The 18,888-nt window shown below is 36.9% G+C and overlaps 1 protein-coding gene and 1 non-coding gene across 2 annotated transcripts; one reads left to right on the top strand and one right to left on the bottom strand.

The window, feature by feature from the left end:
- Positions 1-12,144: 12,144 nt before the first annotated feature.
- On the bottom strand, positions 12,145-12,216 carry TRNAQ-UUG (transfer RNA glutamine (anticodon UUG)). Its single transcript has one exon. It is a non-coding gene; the product is annotated as a tRNA-Gln (tRNA).
- A 1,650-nt stretch (positions 12,217-13,866) lies between these two features.
- On the top strand, positions 13,867-16,403 carry LOC104592804 (bidirectional sugar transporter SWEET12-like). The gene is made up of 6 exons (XM_010252297.3): positions 13,867-14,133; positions 14,874-14,910; positions 15,004-15,214; positions 15,320-15,481; positions 15,634-15,753; positions 15,887-16,403. The coding sequence occupies exons 1-6, from the start codon at positions 14,082-14,084 to the stop codon at positions 16,166-16,168; spliced, it is 864 nt and encodes a 287-aa protein (XP_010250599.1). The 5' UTR covers positions 13,867-14,081; the 3' UTR covers positions 16,169-16,403.
- Positions 16,404-18,888: the final 2,485 nt, after the last annotated feature.

Here is an 18,888-nt window from a genome sequence, read left to right on the forward strand (position 1 = left end):
AAAGTGAACTCGTGGCTAACAAGACGGCAAAAAGCTGGTTAATTGGTTAATTTGATAGGGATTAAATACCACTTCAACAATAAAAAGTTGGTTAATTAGCTTGATTTTAGAGATAGGTTGAAAAAATAAATTCCCATGCCATGCCCTGAATCGGAATCACACTCGTTGAACCAGATCCTTAAGGAGCTCTAGTTATGTCTGAGTTTATTGCCTCCCAAATAAAACAAGAACAGAAACTGACTCTTATTATCTCTTAAGCCTAAGGCTCAGTTTGGGGGGAGAGTGCAAATACAAATATATATACTAATATACATATTTGTAGTTGCACTCTTTCCCAAACTGAACAATCATATGGCAGTACAGCCTTGAGCAGATTGAAGACAACAAAAATCACAAAAAGCATTCTGTTTTTGATGAGGTGATCATATGTCAAACATGGAGTGAGGGGGTGAGACCGGGAGGGGGGTATCAAACTATCAATAATCTACACAATGAGGGGCATATTTAGTATTTGAGGATATGGATTTAGTGTATCTGCAAAATAGTGGGAACATTTTGTGAGTTCTATATTTTGGTAAAAAAGGGGAGGGGAATTACTATTTTACCCCACTCTCATGGTAATGTGGCATCTTCAAGAATGTTTTTCCGATTCTGAGGCCCAAAAGAGGAGGACGAAGCTGAACCACAAATGACAGACCAAACAGTCCAACCGTTTGGCATGGGCTGGGCCTGTTAACGTTATTCACAATATCACTTGTGTTTGGTTGGTTGGAATCTTAAACCAAGACAGGGCAAGGTTTGAATTATACATGTGCTGAGTATTAGAGTATACCAGTGGGTTGATGGGAAATTTTGAAAAGAATAATGTTAAGATAGCACCCTAAGCTTTGGGAAGTAGGGAGGCCTAATTTTTAAGGACGAGTTCTAATGCTCTTAACGAATATTAAACAATTGAAAATCTTAATTTATATTATATATAAAAAGTGTGAATGCAATGTAAATTTCTTTTGGATTAAAATTACCATCTTTTTTTTTTTGTTTGATAAAGGGTATAAAAGTTATTTTATTATATCTTTAGTTCTAGTTTTAGTGGCTACTAAAATGCCTATATTTGTGTATTTAATTCATCTCTAATTGTAAGAGTTGAAAATGTAACTTCAATTATTACTTTTCATGTCATTTAATCTTCTCTCATTAAGTCTTATACTTAAGGTATTAAATCCTATTTTCTCTTATTAAATCCTATATTTTTAAGTTATTTTTCACTAATAATGCTATTAATAAGATCTATGTCAATATTTTTAACAATATAAACTCATATAGTTTAAAATTGACTAAAAAACAAAACCATTTTTTTATCTAAGTGGGAGCTAAGCAATTCAACCATCCAAATCAAACTAATCAACATACGAAGTCATAGTTAGTTAATAAAATTTTTAAAATAAAAATAAATATTTAAAATTACAAAAAATATAGAAAAGATTAGACACATCTATGATATTTTTATTAATCAAATTAAAAAAAATAAGTGTAATAAACAATAATTATTTTTATTAATAATGAAAAATGATTAGAACTAACAAAAAATGAACTATAAAAATTGATAATAAATAGTTAACTTTTGGGTTAAATGTGTTAACCTTTAATGTCATAAATAAATAATAAAATTAATAAAATATAAAAATACATTAATATATTATTACTATCATTATCATCACTTAGAATTACCACGTGTGGAGCATGTGCATGCTTACTAGTGAAATAAAGTGCCACTATTATATGAGATAGAATGGATCTTTAGTTAGCAAGAGAGAGAGAGAGAGAGTAGTGTGAATTCTTTAAATCAAGTGTTCGATAACATCGTTGGTTTTGTTTTTGAAAACTGAAATAATTGCTACATAAGAAAAATTACACTATTTGTGCTGATTTTTTTTTGGTTGAAAAGTTTATGCTGATTAGGGGTGGCCACGAGTTGAACTTTTCATGAGCTATTCAAGCTTGGCTCGTGAAAAGCTCACACACACATGTACATTTGTATTCATTCATACATACATACATATATACATGCATATGTATATATTATAGATATAAAAAATAAATATAAAAATATCATACATATAAAAAACAATATATAAAAATAAAAATGGTATATACATATAATAATAACTAATTTTTATAATTCTTAATTTTAATATGTAAAATAAAAAATGTTTTATATGCATATATGTATGTAATATATATATATATATATATATATATATTATAAAACATTTGGCTCACAATCGAGCTTGAGCCGAGCCGAGCTTGAACTTATGAGCTTTTAGCTTGAGCCAAATTTGAGCTCAAGTCATTAGCTCAAATCAAGCTTGAGCTCAAGCTTGAGGCACCTAGTTTACTGATGAGTCAAGCTCAAATAGCTTGATATTAAGCTCCACTTGACTCGAATCCACCCCTAGTGCTTATCAAAATCCTAAGATTTCATCGAAGCAAAGAGAAAAGTAAAAAAAGAGCAATGTTGTGAAAACCTCAAGCTTAAATGGATCTTCCTTGAGACATATATTAGAGTACCAGGAATCACCAATGATTTGCAGGGTAGTTTTAGAATTGCCTTACATTATTTTTCTCATGCAAATGGTGACAATAAATTACAAAGTTGCAGTTATCCGATCAACCTAAATTATTTAGGTCCATGGGCTCAGTTTGAGAAGAATGCAAATACAAATATGTTCGGTACAAAGCTTTATATACAATATTTTAAACCTTGTATTTGCTATTTACACAATTGCACCATACATATTTACATTTGCACTCTTCCCAAACTAAGCTATATATTCTATTAGGGTTTTAGGTTTTATCCGTTTTGCATTACCCAAGTAACACAATGTTCATCCAAGTAACACAATGTTCATTTGGGCGATTAATTACCTAGGTAAGGTACCATAAGAGTGAGTGCTTTGAATTTTCAGTGGGTAAATAGCTTATCCACCCTTCAGGTGAGTATTGATCACCCGGATGATTAATATTCTCCGAAATTTTGTTTTTTGTGGGCCCCATTATAATAGTGACTGAATGCAGGATTCTTACGATTTTGTGGGACCCACAAACTTACCTAATCATCTTTATAACAAGGCCTAGGAGTGATCCACTTGATAGTGGTTCCTAATACCTTGTTAAATCTATGCTTTTAGCTTTTTTTAAAAACTGCAATGCTGGCCGATTTGTATGGCAAATAGGCCGCTTGCCTCTCCATGAAATGAAGTTATAAAAAATGCAGCTATTGAAATTTTAAGGCAAACAGTTTATTAATTTATTCATTTTTTTTGGCACACAAATCACTTTATTTGCAAAAATTTATTATCTATGAGCTTTATAGCTAAACATAAATATCGATATGTCATCATCATTATCCAAGTCTTGTCCCAACTCCCAACCATATGAGCTCTGCTACATGAATTCTATTTCATCATTCCATTGTTAAATCATGAGTGCTTAATCATTTCTTTCTATTTTAAAAATTTAACTCATGTCCTATTGGACCATTGTTATTTATTTGAAAAATGGCACCAGCTCAATTTTACATCGGAGTTTTCCTCAATAAAGTTTAAAATGTTGTTTGGCTGAACTCTTTATCAAAGAAATGTTTAGAATTATCTACTTCAGTTTCTGTGGCACCTAGCATCTAGTTGTAAAAAATGTCAAAAAAAAAAAAAAATTCCAACAGCTTTTCTCACTTTTCAAGGGAGATGTGGTATAAAATTTTTATTAAATAAAAAAGCAATGAAAAAACCTTAGATCAGTTTTCTTATAGATACCATAAATGATCTTGGGAGACATGCTTTATTAATGTAGAAATTAATACTGCACATTGAATTCCACACTCTTTAGCAATATCACAAATTTGGGGGCATTGCTCTAAGAAAAACTTTGGCTGTTTGGAAAATACAACTTGTACTGTTTGAGAGCTTTTTTGATATCTATATATATATATATATATATATATATATATATATATATATATTTTTTTTTTTTTCTGGGAACTTTTATATAGCACCATCTTTCTAATGAGCCTGGATTCCCTCCACACAAAACTCTACATGTATCATTTCCTATATATGTGTGTGAAATTCATGAGGAGATGTTCCTAATGTGGAGGTCGATTCTAGTGGTGCTTCAGGGTGCGTGAGAAAGTTTTTGTGAGGACATCCCATATCTTTTTTGATGAGAGGTAATTTGGTCCTCCTAATCATCTCGCGACATGTGGCTTTGGAGTGACACTTTGGCGTTGAGTAAGCAAATTAGCTCGACAAGTCAGCCCAAAACACCTCGCCCAGGCCGACCTCCACCTCGGCTAGGATGAACTGATTGGCTCCCCACTCATGGCGACCTACCTCAAAGATTGACCGAGCTGTAGGAGTCGAGGGCGACCTACGAGAAGGATCCGTTGACTTGGATCGATAGTACCGTTACCAGCCTGATATCTTTGGAGCGTGTATACCTCGACTGTTAGACTGGCCTACTGCATCGCATGCCTCAGAGTAACTCGGACTTAGTGTAACCGCCATGCCAATCTCGCAACCAACACATAATTGCGTCGAACCAAACAGTAATGGTTCCACGAGAAGCTGAAGCCTGTTGTAAGAGGGCTTTAACAACAGGTGTCTATATAAGGCACTTATTTCTACATGTGAAGGTACACACGATAATACACTCTCTAGCTCTCTCATTCTCTTAAGAAATCTTCAAACACGTTCTAACTTAAGCATCGGAGTGCCCTCCTCGGGTAAAGACAACCCGGGCACAGTTCGGTCCTGACAAAGAATCACCTGAATCAACGTCTGAGTCACTTGATGCGAGGGAGCAGCCAGATCGCGCAATATCACTTTCTAACCTAGATTATATGCACCTTGGCATTGATATTTGAATGTTATACAAATTTAGTATGTGTTTGGAATCGTGGACATTTATTCATTAAACATTTGTATTTGATTTATTTGCAAAATCAAGAAAAGCAATAATGAAACCGTTTATTGACACTTAGACGCCACTAAGTGCCATTAGGCACCACATCAGCAAAACAGTGAATAAACACCTACCCGTTGGGGAAAGTGTTAAAATGAAATTTCTCCCAATGGTAGGCACGCGCATAAATCAAGTCCTGTTTTTTTGAATCTATATGCATACGGATCTGCATAACGGGAGAAATGCTGAAGTGGTGCCTATATGGCAGTGTTTATTTAATAAATGGTTAGGGTTCCAAATACAAGCTTAATCACTTCAATGATAATAGACACTTATTGGTTTTTCTTTCAAGTTGTTGATTTTAGGGAGAATGACGATTCAGCCCAGGGTCAGAATTTATAGACCCAAAATAATATTGGGGTAGATGCCAATTTTGAATAAATAGAAATTCATGGATGGGCGTTGATGCATAGAATGTGAATTGTTAACATTTTGAATGTTTATAGATCTCATGTGGAAATCAGAAATTTACATTAGGACTATCCGTACCTTTCCGTTGATTTTATGCTATTTTGCGAATTTGTTGAGAAGGAATATTCTCTAGATAACAGGAGGTGCATTTTACGTTTTAGAAGAAAATCTGCTGTGACCTAGATTGTATGGAGCGCGATGAAATAAAATAAAATAAAAAATCAGTTGACGTGATGTTTAATTTTTTATTTTAAACACCGGTTTGTTCGTTTTGCATTGGAGGTCGCACGCAGACACAGCCACAGCGGATGTAAGCTCTACTTTATAGTGCTATGCGGTTTTATATAGTAAGAGTTGAATCTTGAACGTAGTAGCTATCATTATTTTATTCCGTGCTATTGCTTAGCCATTTAAGGGGTCTTCTCCAACATGTATACTTTGGCCTCTCAACCTTGTTTATTAACATTTGGCCCCCCAATATAAAATTCTTGCTCCACCGCCCCAGTATGTATGGTTTTGTTTTTGAAATAAAAAAAGCAATTGCCAATATTCCTTGTGAATGAGTGAATGACTTAAAACCAAGTTAGTAATCTTTTCATCTTTTCAATTATAACCAAGTTATTAAAAATGAAAATGATCAATTTCTCTTTGTTGAATATCTTGATTTTTATTTGAAAAGACTCTGATTTTATATTTTCAATTTTATTTATGGAGAAGTATACTACAACCCATTAAAGAATTCTGAAATTATAGCCCTCCAAAGTCTATTAGTAGCCTTCCTTATAAACCGCATCCTGCCCATAGATTTGGCATCAATCCATATTAAGGATTCATTCTACCTATATGGTGGGGTTAAAAATTCTGAGGTGGGCTGAACAGTCATTCTTTCTTTTATTTATCAAAAGTCAATAAACCCTGAGACTCAATTTGAAAGGAGTACAAATGCAATTATGTAAAGTACAAACCTTATATTTTGTATTATTTGTACTATACAAATTTGCATTTGTATTCCTTCCAAATTGAGCCCGAAAAAAAGCACATTTATATGTTAAAAAATAGCAGCAGAATAGGCAGACAGAAAAACTACAGAATTTTTAGACACTTGTTACAAATGAAATGCAAAGTGTTTTGCTTTAAAATTAAGTTTTCAAATTACACTGATGCCAAGAGGTTTCGACCCGTGTTTGTGTGTTCTAAAGAATTTCTACAAGGCTAGAATCAGCTTTGTTTCTCTCATCAAAACCATTACTCTCTCACAAAGATACCTTTATCATGTTCGTTCCTGATGATTGTTGGAAAGCACACAACTATTGCTGTGATCGGGTAGGACGAATCAAACGCAATTAACTTTTGGATATTGTAGAAGCCATCATATTAAACTTAATCATGCATGTTCAAACTTCAATTAGATGACCAGCAGGTTGAGTGGTTCCGTTCCTAAAACATGCTCCATATGTGGTCGCTTGATTGTTGCAAAGACATTTTGCCATTAATTGACCGTTTACCTTTTGTTAACCAATTGTCACCCAACAAATTCCATCCATTGAAATTTCATAAAATTATAAGTATTGGAACGTAGTTCAATCTCCAATGTGGCCAAATGTGGTTGTTACTCCAAGGCTTTGGTTGAATGGTGGTATTAGACCTCATCATCTTCAAACAAAATGATAAATGTCGGTCAATAAATAGGTTAAAAGAATAATAGTATTGTAGGAAAGATTACTTGAAGGGTAAGATGGTGAGATATATTCTTGATAGATATGATATATCCATTTTGCTACTAAGGCTTGGCTTACTTTGAAATTTATATTATTTGAGTTTGTGGATTTTAAGGTGCCATTATAGTCTTTGTCTTCTACGTCATGAATTCTAAATGGTTATTGTTTTTATTTTTACATTTAAATTAATATTATCTATTTGAATGTGCAGATGTTAGGAGAGTTTTGACTCCGCTTTTTGAATTGCTTGCTTGGAAATTTATATCTGTGGATTTTAGGGGACCATCGTATCCTGTTTTGTGAAACATAGTATGAATTGTTAATTTCGCATTCAAATTTATATTATATTGTTGTTTTAACTGGCTACGTGATTTTATCATTGCTCTTAAATGGCTATTTTGCTTTTACGTTGAAAGGTTTAAAAGATATCTTCGGCCTGTGTTTTAAATTGTTTTTCTTTTATTCTATCAATGAGGTCATTTACTTTTGTGGTTATTTCTATCTGATAAGTGACTTAGCCTATCTTTAATCTATTTTCCATTATTAATTAATACGATTCAATCAGTCTTTATTTCTTTTATCTAATTTGGTCGCTTTTATGGTTATTATTGGTTCATTGCTAATCTATTGGGCCACTTAAATTAAATTGCACAGTTCTTCAAAGATTTTCTTTTTTTAGTTTCTACTAACATCTTTGTGGAAAGGTAATGTCATTTATACTGTATTCAAAGCAAAAGCCACTATACACTATGTGATCAATAATTAATTCAACTGGTGAATTATCCTTTCGTCTTTTTACCCTAAGGTTTTTTAGTTATATGAAACTTTTATTTTCTAGTTCTATTGAAAAGAATTAATTTTGACACTCTCACAGTGTTAGTACTCTCTTGTGCAACTTTTCGTCCGAGACAATTTGCCCCCCATATCATTTCCTCTAAAATGGGTACCAATTTGCTCGTCGTTAGTCAAATCTAAAAAGAAAAAGAAGAAAAAAAAGAAAATCAAAAGTTCATCTTTGGGCCCTCACGTTTAGCGATGGGAAGTCCTACTATCTATATATAGGCTTCAAACTTAATTTTTCAGTCCACAACGTTTACCTCTGGATGTTATTATATGTTCTAATTATACAATTACATGGTGGACAGGAGCTTGCTGAGATTTATTGGTTGACCCATGGTTTTCAAAACCGGACCGGACTGGAGGGTTGTACCGGAAAAACTGATAACCGGTCAGTCCCCCGGGTCCGATTATACTACAAAATGGAAATTCCTTAAAAAATGTTGAAAAAGTCAGAAAACCGCTGACTCGGGTGGTCGAACTGTTAAACCATTCAACCCGGACAACGGTTCGCGGGTTATAATTTTTTATTTTTGCTGATTTAATGAAATAAAAAAAAATAAAAAAATAAATGACTACCATATCCCCGACCCCAAATCTTACATGCTTAGGGTTAGAACAACCCCATTTTCGTTCTAACCCTTCCCTCCTCTCAACCCTCACACCCAATCGGCCACCTGCAGCGACTGATGGCGATACACAGCAACCAACGACGATTGGCAATGGCGATGAACTTCATCTACGACAGCAGCGTTGATTTTGCAGCAGGTCCAACCGTCCAGCAGTAACAAATGCGGTAGTAACAGGTCTGGTGACTGATTTGTAGCGGCAGCTGGCGATTTTGTAGTGGCGGGCGATTTTGCAGCGACGATTTTGCGGAAGGTTTTTACTTTCTAGCAGCAATAACAATTACAGGCTTGCAGCGGCAATCACCTATGACCAAGCCCAAGCCCACTGGCAGCGAGCCCACCGTCACACCACCATTAGCGGCAGTGAACCGGTGAAGGACCTAAAGCCTATCTTTCTTACAATTGATAGATAAAGATAATAGAAAATGAAACCTATTTCTCTTCAACTTGAGATATATACATATAATGTTTTATGAGAATCATATAGGATCTCATATCCTCATTCTAGAAATTCACCCTAATAAAAAGAAAAGGAAAATGACATTGCTCCTCAGGCCTTGTTAAGAATCATTAATTGAAGTCATCAATTCCCCAAAAAGTTTGAACTTGTTAATCTCCTCATTCTAGAAATCCACCCTAGGTAAAATGAAAAGGAAAACGACATTGCTCCTCTGGCCTTGTTAAGAATCATCAACGAAGTCATCAATTCCCCAAAAAGCCATCAATTCTCCAAAATCATTAATTCTGTATTTTTTCTATTTTTATTATTTATAAATATATATTTTATTTATAATGTCATGGGTCGAACCGTTCGACCCGAACGGTTGAACTTAACCAGAAACCGATCCCCTGACCGATTCTGTTTCCGGTTGGTTTTTAAAAACCTTGGGTTGATCATTGTTTGAGCTTGGATCTTAATGGCGGTAGAGCTATAAGTAGTCTAACCACAGAACCTCAAATACTCGCTGCAATAGTAAATGAATAAACATCAGTCTCCAGGTTTGGTTTACAGTTTTGTACCCATAGAAACACTGCTAGCATAATCTTGGTTTTGCCTTAGAACCTTGCTTTCAATTTCAAACACGCCTATGAAAATGGGAATCTGTGATCTTTCGGATGAAAACAATAAAACATACAAACCCATATTAGTCTGAATTATTGTCAATATTCTACTCGAGCACAATAATTTCCAAATTCTCTGCCAAAATGTTGGGAAGTACTTAACATGCCATAACACAACTACAGCTGTATCCGAATCAAAGTCCAATAGATTGCATTGAAGAAATTTGAGGGGGGGATTCCAAGTTGCTGGCTGTCGTAGTTTTGAGTCCAATTCCGTTGTATGGTGGGGTTAAAAAGGAAAAAAAGCGATGATTTTGAGCCTTTGATTCCACTTTATTTGACAACTTCAGAATTTTCAGATTAGATATCATGTCACTCAGATCCACCGTCTTGTGTACAGCGAGGGCTACGAGCCAAGCTGAGTCCAAATGTCCAATTCAACTTCGGCAAGCTCAGGCACAATTCAATTTCATTCAACCAGTGTTTGGAACCAATATCTTTATTTAAAAATAAAAAGAATTTTGTTTTTTTGAGACCATACCTGATGCCTTAGTTATACGTTTTTTTTTTTCTGAAAAATGTTTTCTCAGACCATATTTTCGAAATCTGCCGGGAAAGGTGTGATCAAAAAACTTCATTTTTGGTGTTTTCTCTTTTTAATGCAGTATCATTTTTCAAAAAAAAGAAAAAAAAAAACCCTCTCACTCTCAATAAACGGAAGCTCGAGCTAAGACTGCCCAACGTCGACTTGGACAAAAACTTTAGCCAATTCAAAAACAAAAGAAAGATGAGGAAGCTCAGTCCAAGGTAAGATGCAGCCATTTTACGTGCCCCACAATCTGAATCTGAATGCAACTTACGAACATATATATGATATTGCTCTGGTCAGGAATATTCTTTTATGACATTCATAAGGGTGCTGCAGATTGGATACCCGATTCCCATTTGGAGATCATTCATTGGCTCATTGCATTGGACCTGGCCCGTTGAAACCTTTTAACAAATAACAAATGCTCAATTCAAACCTGCCCAAGTTACCACCGTTTTTCTTCTTCTGGGTGGAAGTGGGTAGAAGCCATGATTACTCAAAACCTATACTGCAGCTGCATTAGCCATTTGCCAACCCTCAAAAGCTCATATTCCAAATTTCAACCTGAAACCAGCCCACTTGCACCCTTAACATCAACCATAACCTTTACCCACGATGCTTACTGACATAAGCCCTCACCAAGTCACCATTCTTTAGGTCTAACAAGAAGATAATATATCCTTGTCTGTGATAAGAATTCCTTCACCTAATTCATCTCTCATGTAGGGAGCAAAAGAGACATGAATCTATCATGACCATTCTAGCAAAGTGGCCAAAATGATCATGCCTACATTCCTTTTTATACCGTGAAATGTCTATAAAAAAATAATTAATTAATTCTCAAGAAACAGAAAACAAGTGGGTGAAAACTGAAAAGGATTCCATAAACCGGCCAATTGGGGCTCTGAATTGGCCATCCTACAGGCTGCAGCTCACCTTGCATTAGTGTTTGGCCCTAATAACATTGATCAATATTAAAAGCAACCCAAAAAAGGGATTGTTTGGAAACATAGCAAGAACATCTTAAGCTCAAATTTGGGCCATCAGCAGATGAGAGAGAAAGAGAACCCTTTTGAGCCTTTGGGAGAGTGGTGTGGGTGCTAGCTAGGTCGGCCGGTCGCAGGCGAGCCCGATGCACGTTTTGACTGTCTTATATGATTTTACCACTTGCCCACTTCAAACCTACCTTTAGTTGGTTGAGTACTTGGGGTAGGAGCTCAAGTGCTGAACAACTAGATAGGTTTTGACCGCACAAGGCCGCGATCGGATCTTTCATCTTTGGCACTGGCACGTTCCATAATAGACGATCCTCATCCTCCCTTTGCGGGAGAGAACTAGTTGAGATCGGCCCATTTCCCTCCCCGACCCCAGAGGAGTCAGAGTTGTGATCCAATGAGAGCGCTCTCATGGGGGGGGTGCCCCTTACGTGTCGATCATTCATTGGATGGAAAAGAGAATTTCCAGTTGTCAATTTTTTTTTATTCTCCGAATTTCCGATGAGCAAGAATGAATCGTCACCCTTCAACTAAGGGCAAGTGCGCCCAGCTGCTGTGATATGATAGTCTCTCCAATGGCTCGAGCAGATTTTGGGCTCCAGTGGATGTGGATCTTCCTTTTTGTATTGACCCATGCGTTAGATTTGGCCTACCCCCTACTGACAAGTCAGACACTTTTGAGTGAGTGCCCATTTCTCTTGGCTTTCGATTACGGCCCACTCGACGGATCACAGTAGATGTCGGGCGAGCGCCCATTCTTTCTAGTTGGCATATGGCCCACCCAAGAATCAGAGATTGCCTCGACCAAAATATCTCAATGGAATTGTTGGTTTCACGGGAAGAGAGAGGAAAAAAACATTAAACATCAAGAGGAGGATTCTAGAAGGTCCTACAGGGAGTCGAACCCAGGTCGCTGGATTCAAAGTCCAGAGTGCTAACCACTACACCATAGAACCTTCGACGTTAATCCGCCTTGGTATAGTTTTACATGTAATACAACCTAATACAAACATACGAGTTCACTTATGCTTTATTTCTTTAACGGATTATAAAATGTTCCGCCTTGAAATACTTGTAAATTTCAATTAGGGTACGTTCAGGTTTTGAGTACGTACTACTCAGTGATGAAATGAATGAATTGATGATAATTAATAGAGAGAGAGAGAGATTTGAAGAAGCAAAAAAAAAAAACAAGTTAAGTTGAATGAAATGTATGTAAGTCAATAATGTTGGTGGCAACCAAGTTCCAAACACGCCGTAAACAAAAAAAACAAATCACAAATCGGGGAAGCAAAAGAAGAAAAGAGAATCTCGAAAAATCTAGGGACGCCTGCTATTGTTTGGAGATTCCTCATTTCCAAAAATGCCTGTGCACATAGTTGCTGTATGAGCCACGTCTTGCGTGGAGTCCTCTCTTGCTTGATATTTGCATCTGACAAATTAAGCATGTGAGGCAACAGAAGCATTACCTTATTATGTTCACATAACATCCACATGTGCACTACTCTCCTTGGGATGGTTCATGGTTGGCTGGATTCCTCTGAGAATCCTCTTTGCATGAACGAGGTGTATGATTTCCATCTTGCGTGGACTCCTCTTACTCTTTGCCTTTTACCTCCCACGCCATCCCCCCATACCCATTACCCCCCCACAACTACCTTTTATTTTTATTACTAGTTTCATGTATATCCCCTTTTATTCTCAGCCAAAAGCATACTTACTTTTTTTTTACATTTTCTCATTAGGCACAAAGTAGTATGGACTATGGAACCCTTCTTCCTTTATTGTCTATATTGAGAATAAGATCAAGAGGCCACAAGGCGCATGTCAGCTTCTTCCATTGAAACGCGCCACCCATTTGATTCATGGGATTGGGATGGGACCCATTATTTCATTCATTCGTTCATTCAAAGCTGAGAATGGGATCCATCGTTTGATTCATCAAATTAAATATAATAAGAGAGTTAATTCGTTTTACCAAATATCTTGGAGACCGGGGAAGGGAGTCTGGCAAATGGGCCCACCTTAAATTGATATATATATATATATATATATATATATATATATAAGGAAGAGATGCATATCAATCATAAGAGTTTAGTTATGTTCCTTTCTGAATATTCTTTGATAATTGAAACTACAAAGCTTGAATGAGATGATCCATAGATAGTCAACCCTGCACGGACATAATATAATCAGACAAGAAAAAACCAACGCCAGAAAATATTATGTTTTTAATGGAGGGAAAAAGTAAAGAAGTAGAGAGCTAGGCGGATAGCCGACGTGGAGGGGGTGGTGGTACTGGTGGCTGGGTGTTTCTGTTTGGTTGGAGTTTAGTTTTAACTCGTAAGACCTAGGAGTGCCGGAGTGGGACTGGTCACGTGAAAGCGCGGCTTGGCGCTCAATGGGCACGGGGAGAGAATAACGTAGCTAAGGCAGAAACTCAAAACTCAGTGGCTAATATCAATCTGTAGTTGGGCGAATGATTTTATCGTACTCCACCTACTAATTCTCCATCTGTCATGCCAACTGTATGTGCACAATGCGCACCCTGTTCTCCCACTCTCGCCTCTCCTATTTAATGCCTCAACCCCAGCTCTTGCTCCATCATCATCCATCTCAGTCCGCCATTGCACCCGGCCCCAAAAAGAGTGTAAGAGGAGTAGCAGTCGCAGGAGGATAGAAGATTAGGGATTCACCTGCTGAACCCTACTTCTTCATTTTTCCTTCTTAATTAACACTGTCTTTGAGAGAGAGAGAGAGAGTGTTCACGTTCATTCGTACGTAGTTATTTACGTGGAGTACTACTGTAAGAGCTGAGATGGCCCTGTTCAACATTCACCACCCATGGACTTTTACTTTTGGTCTCTTAGGTAGAAAGAGTCCTAACTCCTAACTCCCACGTTATTCACCCATTCTACTTCTCTTCTTTCTATCTTCTTCTTTCACATTTCACACAATTTCGTAGACTTTATCGATCCACTCTATTAAATAATTTTTTTTTTTGAATTCCTCGCTATGGTCCAAGCACTGGAATAATCATGATAATTGCTCTGACTTCTTCTTTTTGCCATCGCCGCCGCTCCACTCCACTTCAACCTCTCTCACACAACACAAACACAAAAAGAACAGATAGTTTTTTTGTTTCATTTTGTATGCTGATATGGGCACATCTCTCATTAAAAGACCAGAAAAAAAAGCCGTGCTGTAATAATATACACTTATACAGGCAGATGCTTTTATCCCAAGGCACTCTATAGAATAGGGAGTAATACTGCAGTAATAGAGTAATAGGGATTTTGATTATACCTTTATGAACAATGGGATGTGCCCCAATTAAGTCACAAACTTCACTCATTCTCTACCATTGAATTTATATTTCCCTTCTCTGATGGAACTACCTTTATTAGCTTAACCCTTATTTTACTGCTGCTAAAATGAGAATGAGAGTGTATCATTATTTGTTCTGTACAGAGTACAGACTACAGTATACACTTCTCTTCTCTCATTGTTCAGTCCTTTGTATGATTGCCATTTTTCACCATTTAATTCTGTCGTTTGTTCAGCAATTTAATTAATCCATTTTTTTTTTCTTGCAATTGATGTATTTTAGGCAACCTCATCTCGTTCATGGTGTACCTTGCTCCACTGTAAGTCCTTTGGTTGCTTATACTTCGGTTAATTTTCCAATGAGGTTGTGTGGTGATGACAAGGGACTAAATGGTTATCTATTTTCATTTCAGGCCAACATTTTTCCGGATTTACAAGAAGAAATCAACTGAAGGCTTCCAATCGGTTCCTTATGTGGTTGCACTGTTCAGCGCCATGCTTTGGATATATTATGCGTTCTTGAAACCTGACGCTCATCTACTCATTACCATTAACTCTTTTGGATGCTTCATTGAGACCGTATACATTGTCATGTTCATGATTTATGCATCCAAGAAAGTTAGGGTACGTAAACGTAATGAAGAGATTCTTTTCCAACCACAACCCACTTTAATTAGCTCTAATAATGTTCTATTCTAATGGAGGTCTGTATTCGGAATTATATTGCAGATTGAGACTATCAAACTACTGCTACTGTTGAACGTTGGAACATTTTGTTTAATCCTTCTCCTCACTCTCTTCTTAGCACACGGCACCAAACGTGCTCAGATTGTTGGATGGCTTTGTGTTGCCTTCTCTGTCAGCGTCTTTGCAGCGCCATTAAGCATTATGGTGAGAACATGCACAACACAGACAGAGAGTCTACTGCTGCCTCTTAGAACAAACAAAAACCGGCAGCCTGACCAATCAATTATTTTAGCTAGCTAGCTAGTCAGAGATCTCAAATTCTCATTCATTCAAGTGTTTGTTAATTTGTTTCGCAGAGACTCGTTATTCGTACAAAGAGCGTTGAATTCATGCCGTTTTCATTGTCATTCTTCCTCACATTGAGCGCAGTTATGTGGTTCTCCTATGGCTTCCTGCAGAAGGACTTATACGTTGCTGTAAGTAGTGATGACTAATGAGATGTTCAGTACTTCTACTTCACCAACAAAAAAAGGAAAAAGAAAACATTTAAAAGATCGATCAGTATTAACGATTTGTACATTGGTTGTGTGGTGCATGCATGAATTACAGCTGCCAAATATATTGGGATTCATCTTTGGGATCCTTCAAATGTTGCTATATGTAATCTACAAGGACTCTAAGAAAGTTATAATCGAGGAGCAGAAGGTGAATAACGAGCACATCATCGATGTTAGAAAGCTCAACTCCACGGAGAACCCAGCCGAGGTCCGTTCGGTCGACTTAACAAGGATCCACGACGAATGCAATCTGGGGATAGATCAAAGGGCGCGTGAACCAACTGCCCACAAAGAGAATAACGTGGGAGCTCCAAATGAAGTCACGACTGTGTGAATTTAACAGATCAATTAAGTATCCTCATCACCACCTGCTAGCTGCAACTATCTTTGACAAGTGTTGAATTCTCTCGTGTGTGTCCACTGTCCACTAGTCCCATGTATTAGTTTCAACTTTCAAGTTTGTAACATGTGTATTTGGTTCAATTCTCTCTCGTGTGTTGTAGTTAGTGTATGTGTAATGAAGATGTATCCTCCTTAATTAATGCCAAAAAAATTATGCTGGAATGTAATGTTTGTATCATTTCCTTTGGTGTCATCAAATTTTAGAAATGTGTGTGTGAGAGACCCAAAGCGATCACTTTTCCGTGTGTATGTATTGCATATGTTAAACGTACGCTATCAAGTAGCGTAGAAAAAGGAATCGCCGTTATCCAAGTACTATTTCAATCATCCCATCCAAATGTTCCAAACCAACCGGATACTTCCAAATTTATATCGTGCAGATCATCGGACTGCCACTCTTGACTCTTGGGCCCTACCACTGGATTTGGAACTCCCACTATCACTATGGCTATTATTGGCCCTTACCAAAGTTTATGCAGCTGACAAGTAAAAAAGAAAGAAAGAAAAACCAAATCGGCTTTTCGTGGTTACCGGTTTAGATAATTCCGGCCGGTTTATTGTCTGGGCTCCTCCTCTCGTCTCAATTCTTAAGTGTAGGCAATACAGAACACGAACCAAACCTACTTGCAGCCTTGCAGCTGCCCATCTAAATTGCATTTAGGAATTAGGACCGGGTGAAATCTGTAAAGCCCATGGGTCATGACCCGGACTTAAATTAAGAAGATTTTAGGATCCATTTGATTCACGGGAATCAAAATCTCATTTCCATCTTGGCAGCTAGAATGGTATTTTCTCATTTGAGGGAATGGCCCCGGATCCCCTTCCCTTGGGAATAAGATTCGATTGCACCCAATTTAATAGAAACTAAACGAACCCTTAATGTGTTTTGTCACTTGATACGATTTAAATGAGCTATAAATATTAAACGGACCAAATACAAAAGTTAGCTTAACCACAGTTTTGATTTGTCACCTGGAAAAGATATTATGATCTGTCATCGAGTCCGTCCGTGGCATGGTGGCAGTGGCAGACACCACTTCAGTCCAGACAGCATGTAAGGCAGTATGGGAACTTGTTGCATTTCAGTCCTATAAGCATCCATGGACAAAGCAGAATGGAACTACCAACTCCAACTCTCCTAGCAACCATTAGAAGCATTCCTAAGTCCAAACAATCTTATCGTGCTCCACCTACTAAGCTGGCCTCCATCTGCCATGCCAACTGTATGCGAGCACTGTCTCCATGTCTCAATAGTCCAGATCTTCTGCCTTACGTTCGGTTCCGTCTATGACAGGTATCTCATGATACATGCATTCACCCTCTTATTTAAGAGTTGGGATGTTTTATGGCTCACGCTGTGGGGAGCTAATGTGAATTCCTTATTTAATGCATCGAAGCACAACATGATGAGTATCATCATATCAGACCGCTAGGAGGAGGAGGAGAGATGATTAGGGAATGAGCAGCTAAGTTTATGTATGGTTTTCTACCTAAGAGATCAGAAGTAGAAGTCCATGCTAATTAAGAATATATTCACCATCCATTAATGGAGAAACATATATCTTCACAAATCAGCATTCCTATACTCTCATATTTCTCCTTTTGTTTTGGATTTATTATGAAATGATTTCAACCTTTACCAAATAATAAACAAGCTGGTTTGATACATTGAAACATTCTGTCGTATCTAGGTTCAAATTGTGGAAACGGTTAGTCAGGAGAAGGATTTAATTTGGTATATGTTTGGCATCGATACTGTAGAAAATGGTGTTGTTGATGTGACCATGTTTTTTTTTTTTTTTTTTTTGTTTGGAAACGTTGTTGTCAGGTAAGAAGTTTCTTGAAGCAACAACAATACCTTCTATTTGGTACCAGTGCTCCATATCTGTTTTCAGCACTGGTACTCATTATAGGAAGTCCACATCATGTTCTCGTTGGCAGCAACGTGCTTCAATCTGAGAAAATGTTGAATTTGGTGTTGCTCCAAACCATGCCAAAATGATCAATTTGTAAGGCGTGACTTGGAGCACCATTTTTTATGGAAAAGCGGTTCCAAACATATTGACGTTTCTTGGAGTATCGTTTTTTTCCACGTGGCGCTAATGTACCACCGTTTTCTGGAGCAACAACATCAATGCCAGACAAATGCTTAGGCTGCGTTTGGAAACACTGCAAATAAGTGTGAATGCAAATATGTAGAGTGTAAAACGGTTCATATAAATTGCAAAGTTGGGTTAGTTTTGCACTGACAAATTTTCCTTCTTACCAAATAGACTTTTAGCTATAATGGATGCAAACATGAATTTCAATAAAGCATATGCTTCTTTTTATCAAAAGCCCACTTGAATGTAAATTTACTTATTTTTTATTGATATACTTTTACATCTTATTATCAATGTAAATATGCAATGGTTTGTCATTTGTCAATGCATAAATATAATGTTGCCAAATACGGGCAAAAATGAATCAGAATGCAAATTTACCCTGAACCGGGATTTACACTCCATTTGCATCGTTTCCAAACACAGCCTTAAGGATTAGGGGTGAGAACCACCAAGGAAAAAAAAAGGCTATCTGCCTGCTGCCAGACTGCCTGGAGTATGAGTGAGTCATTGAGCTGTTAACTACTGAAGCATGGTGCCCCAAGACCCA

Source organism: Nelumbo nucifera, chromosome 3 (genome assembly GCF_055504915.1).
Source record: "Nelumbo nucifera cultivar China Antique chromosome 3, China Antique-T2T, whole genome shotgun sequence".
Taxonomy (NCBI): domain Eukaryota; kingdom Viridiplantae; phylum Streptophyta; class Magnoliopsida; order Proteales; family Nelumbonaceae; genus Nelumbo; species Nelumbo nucifera.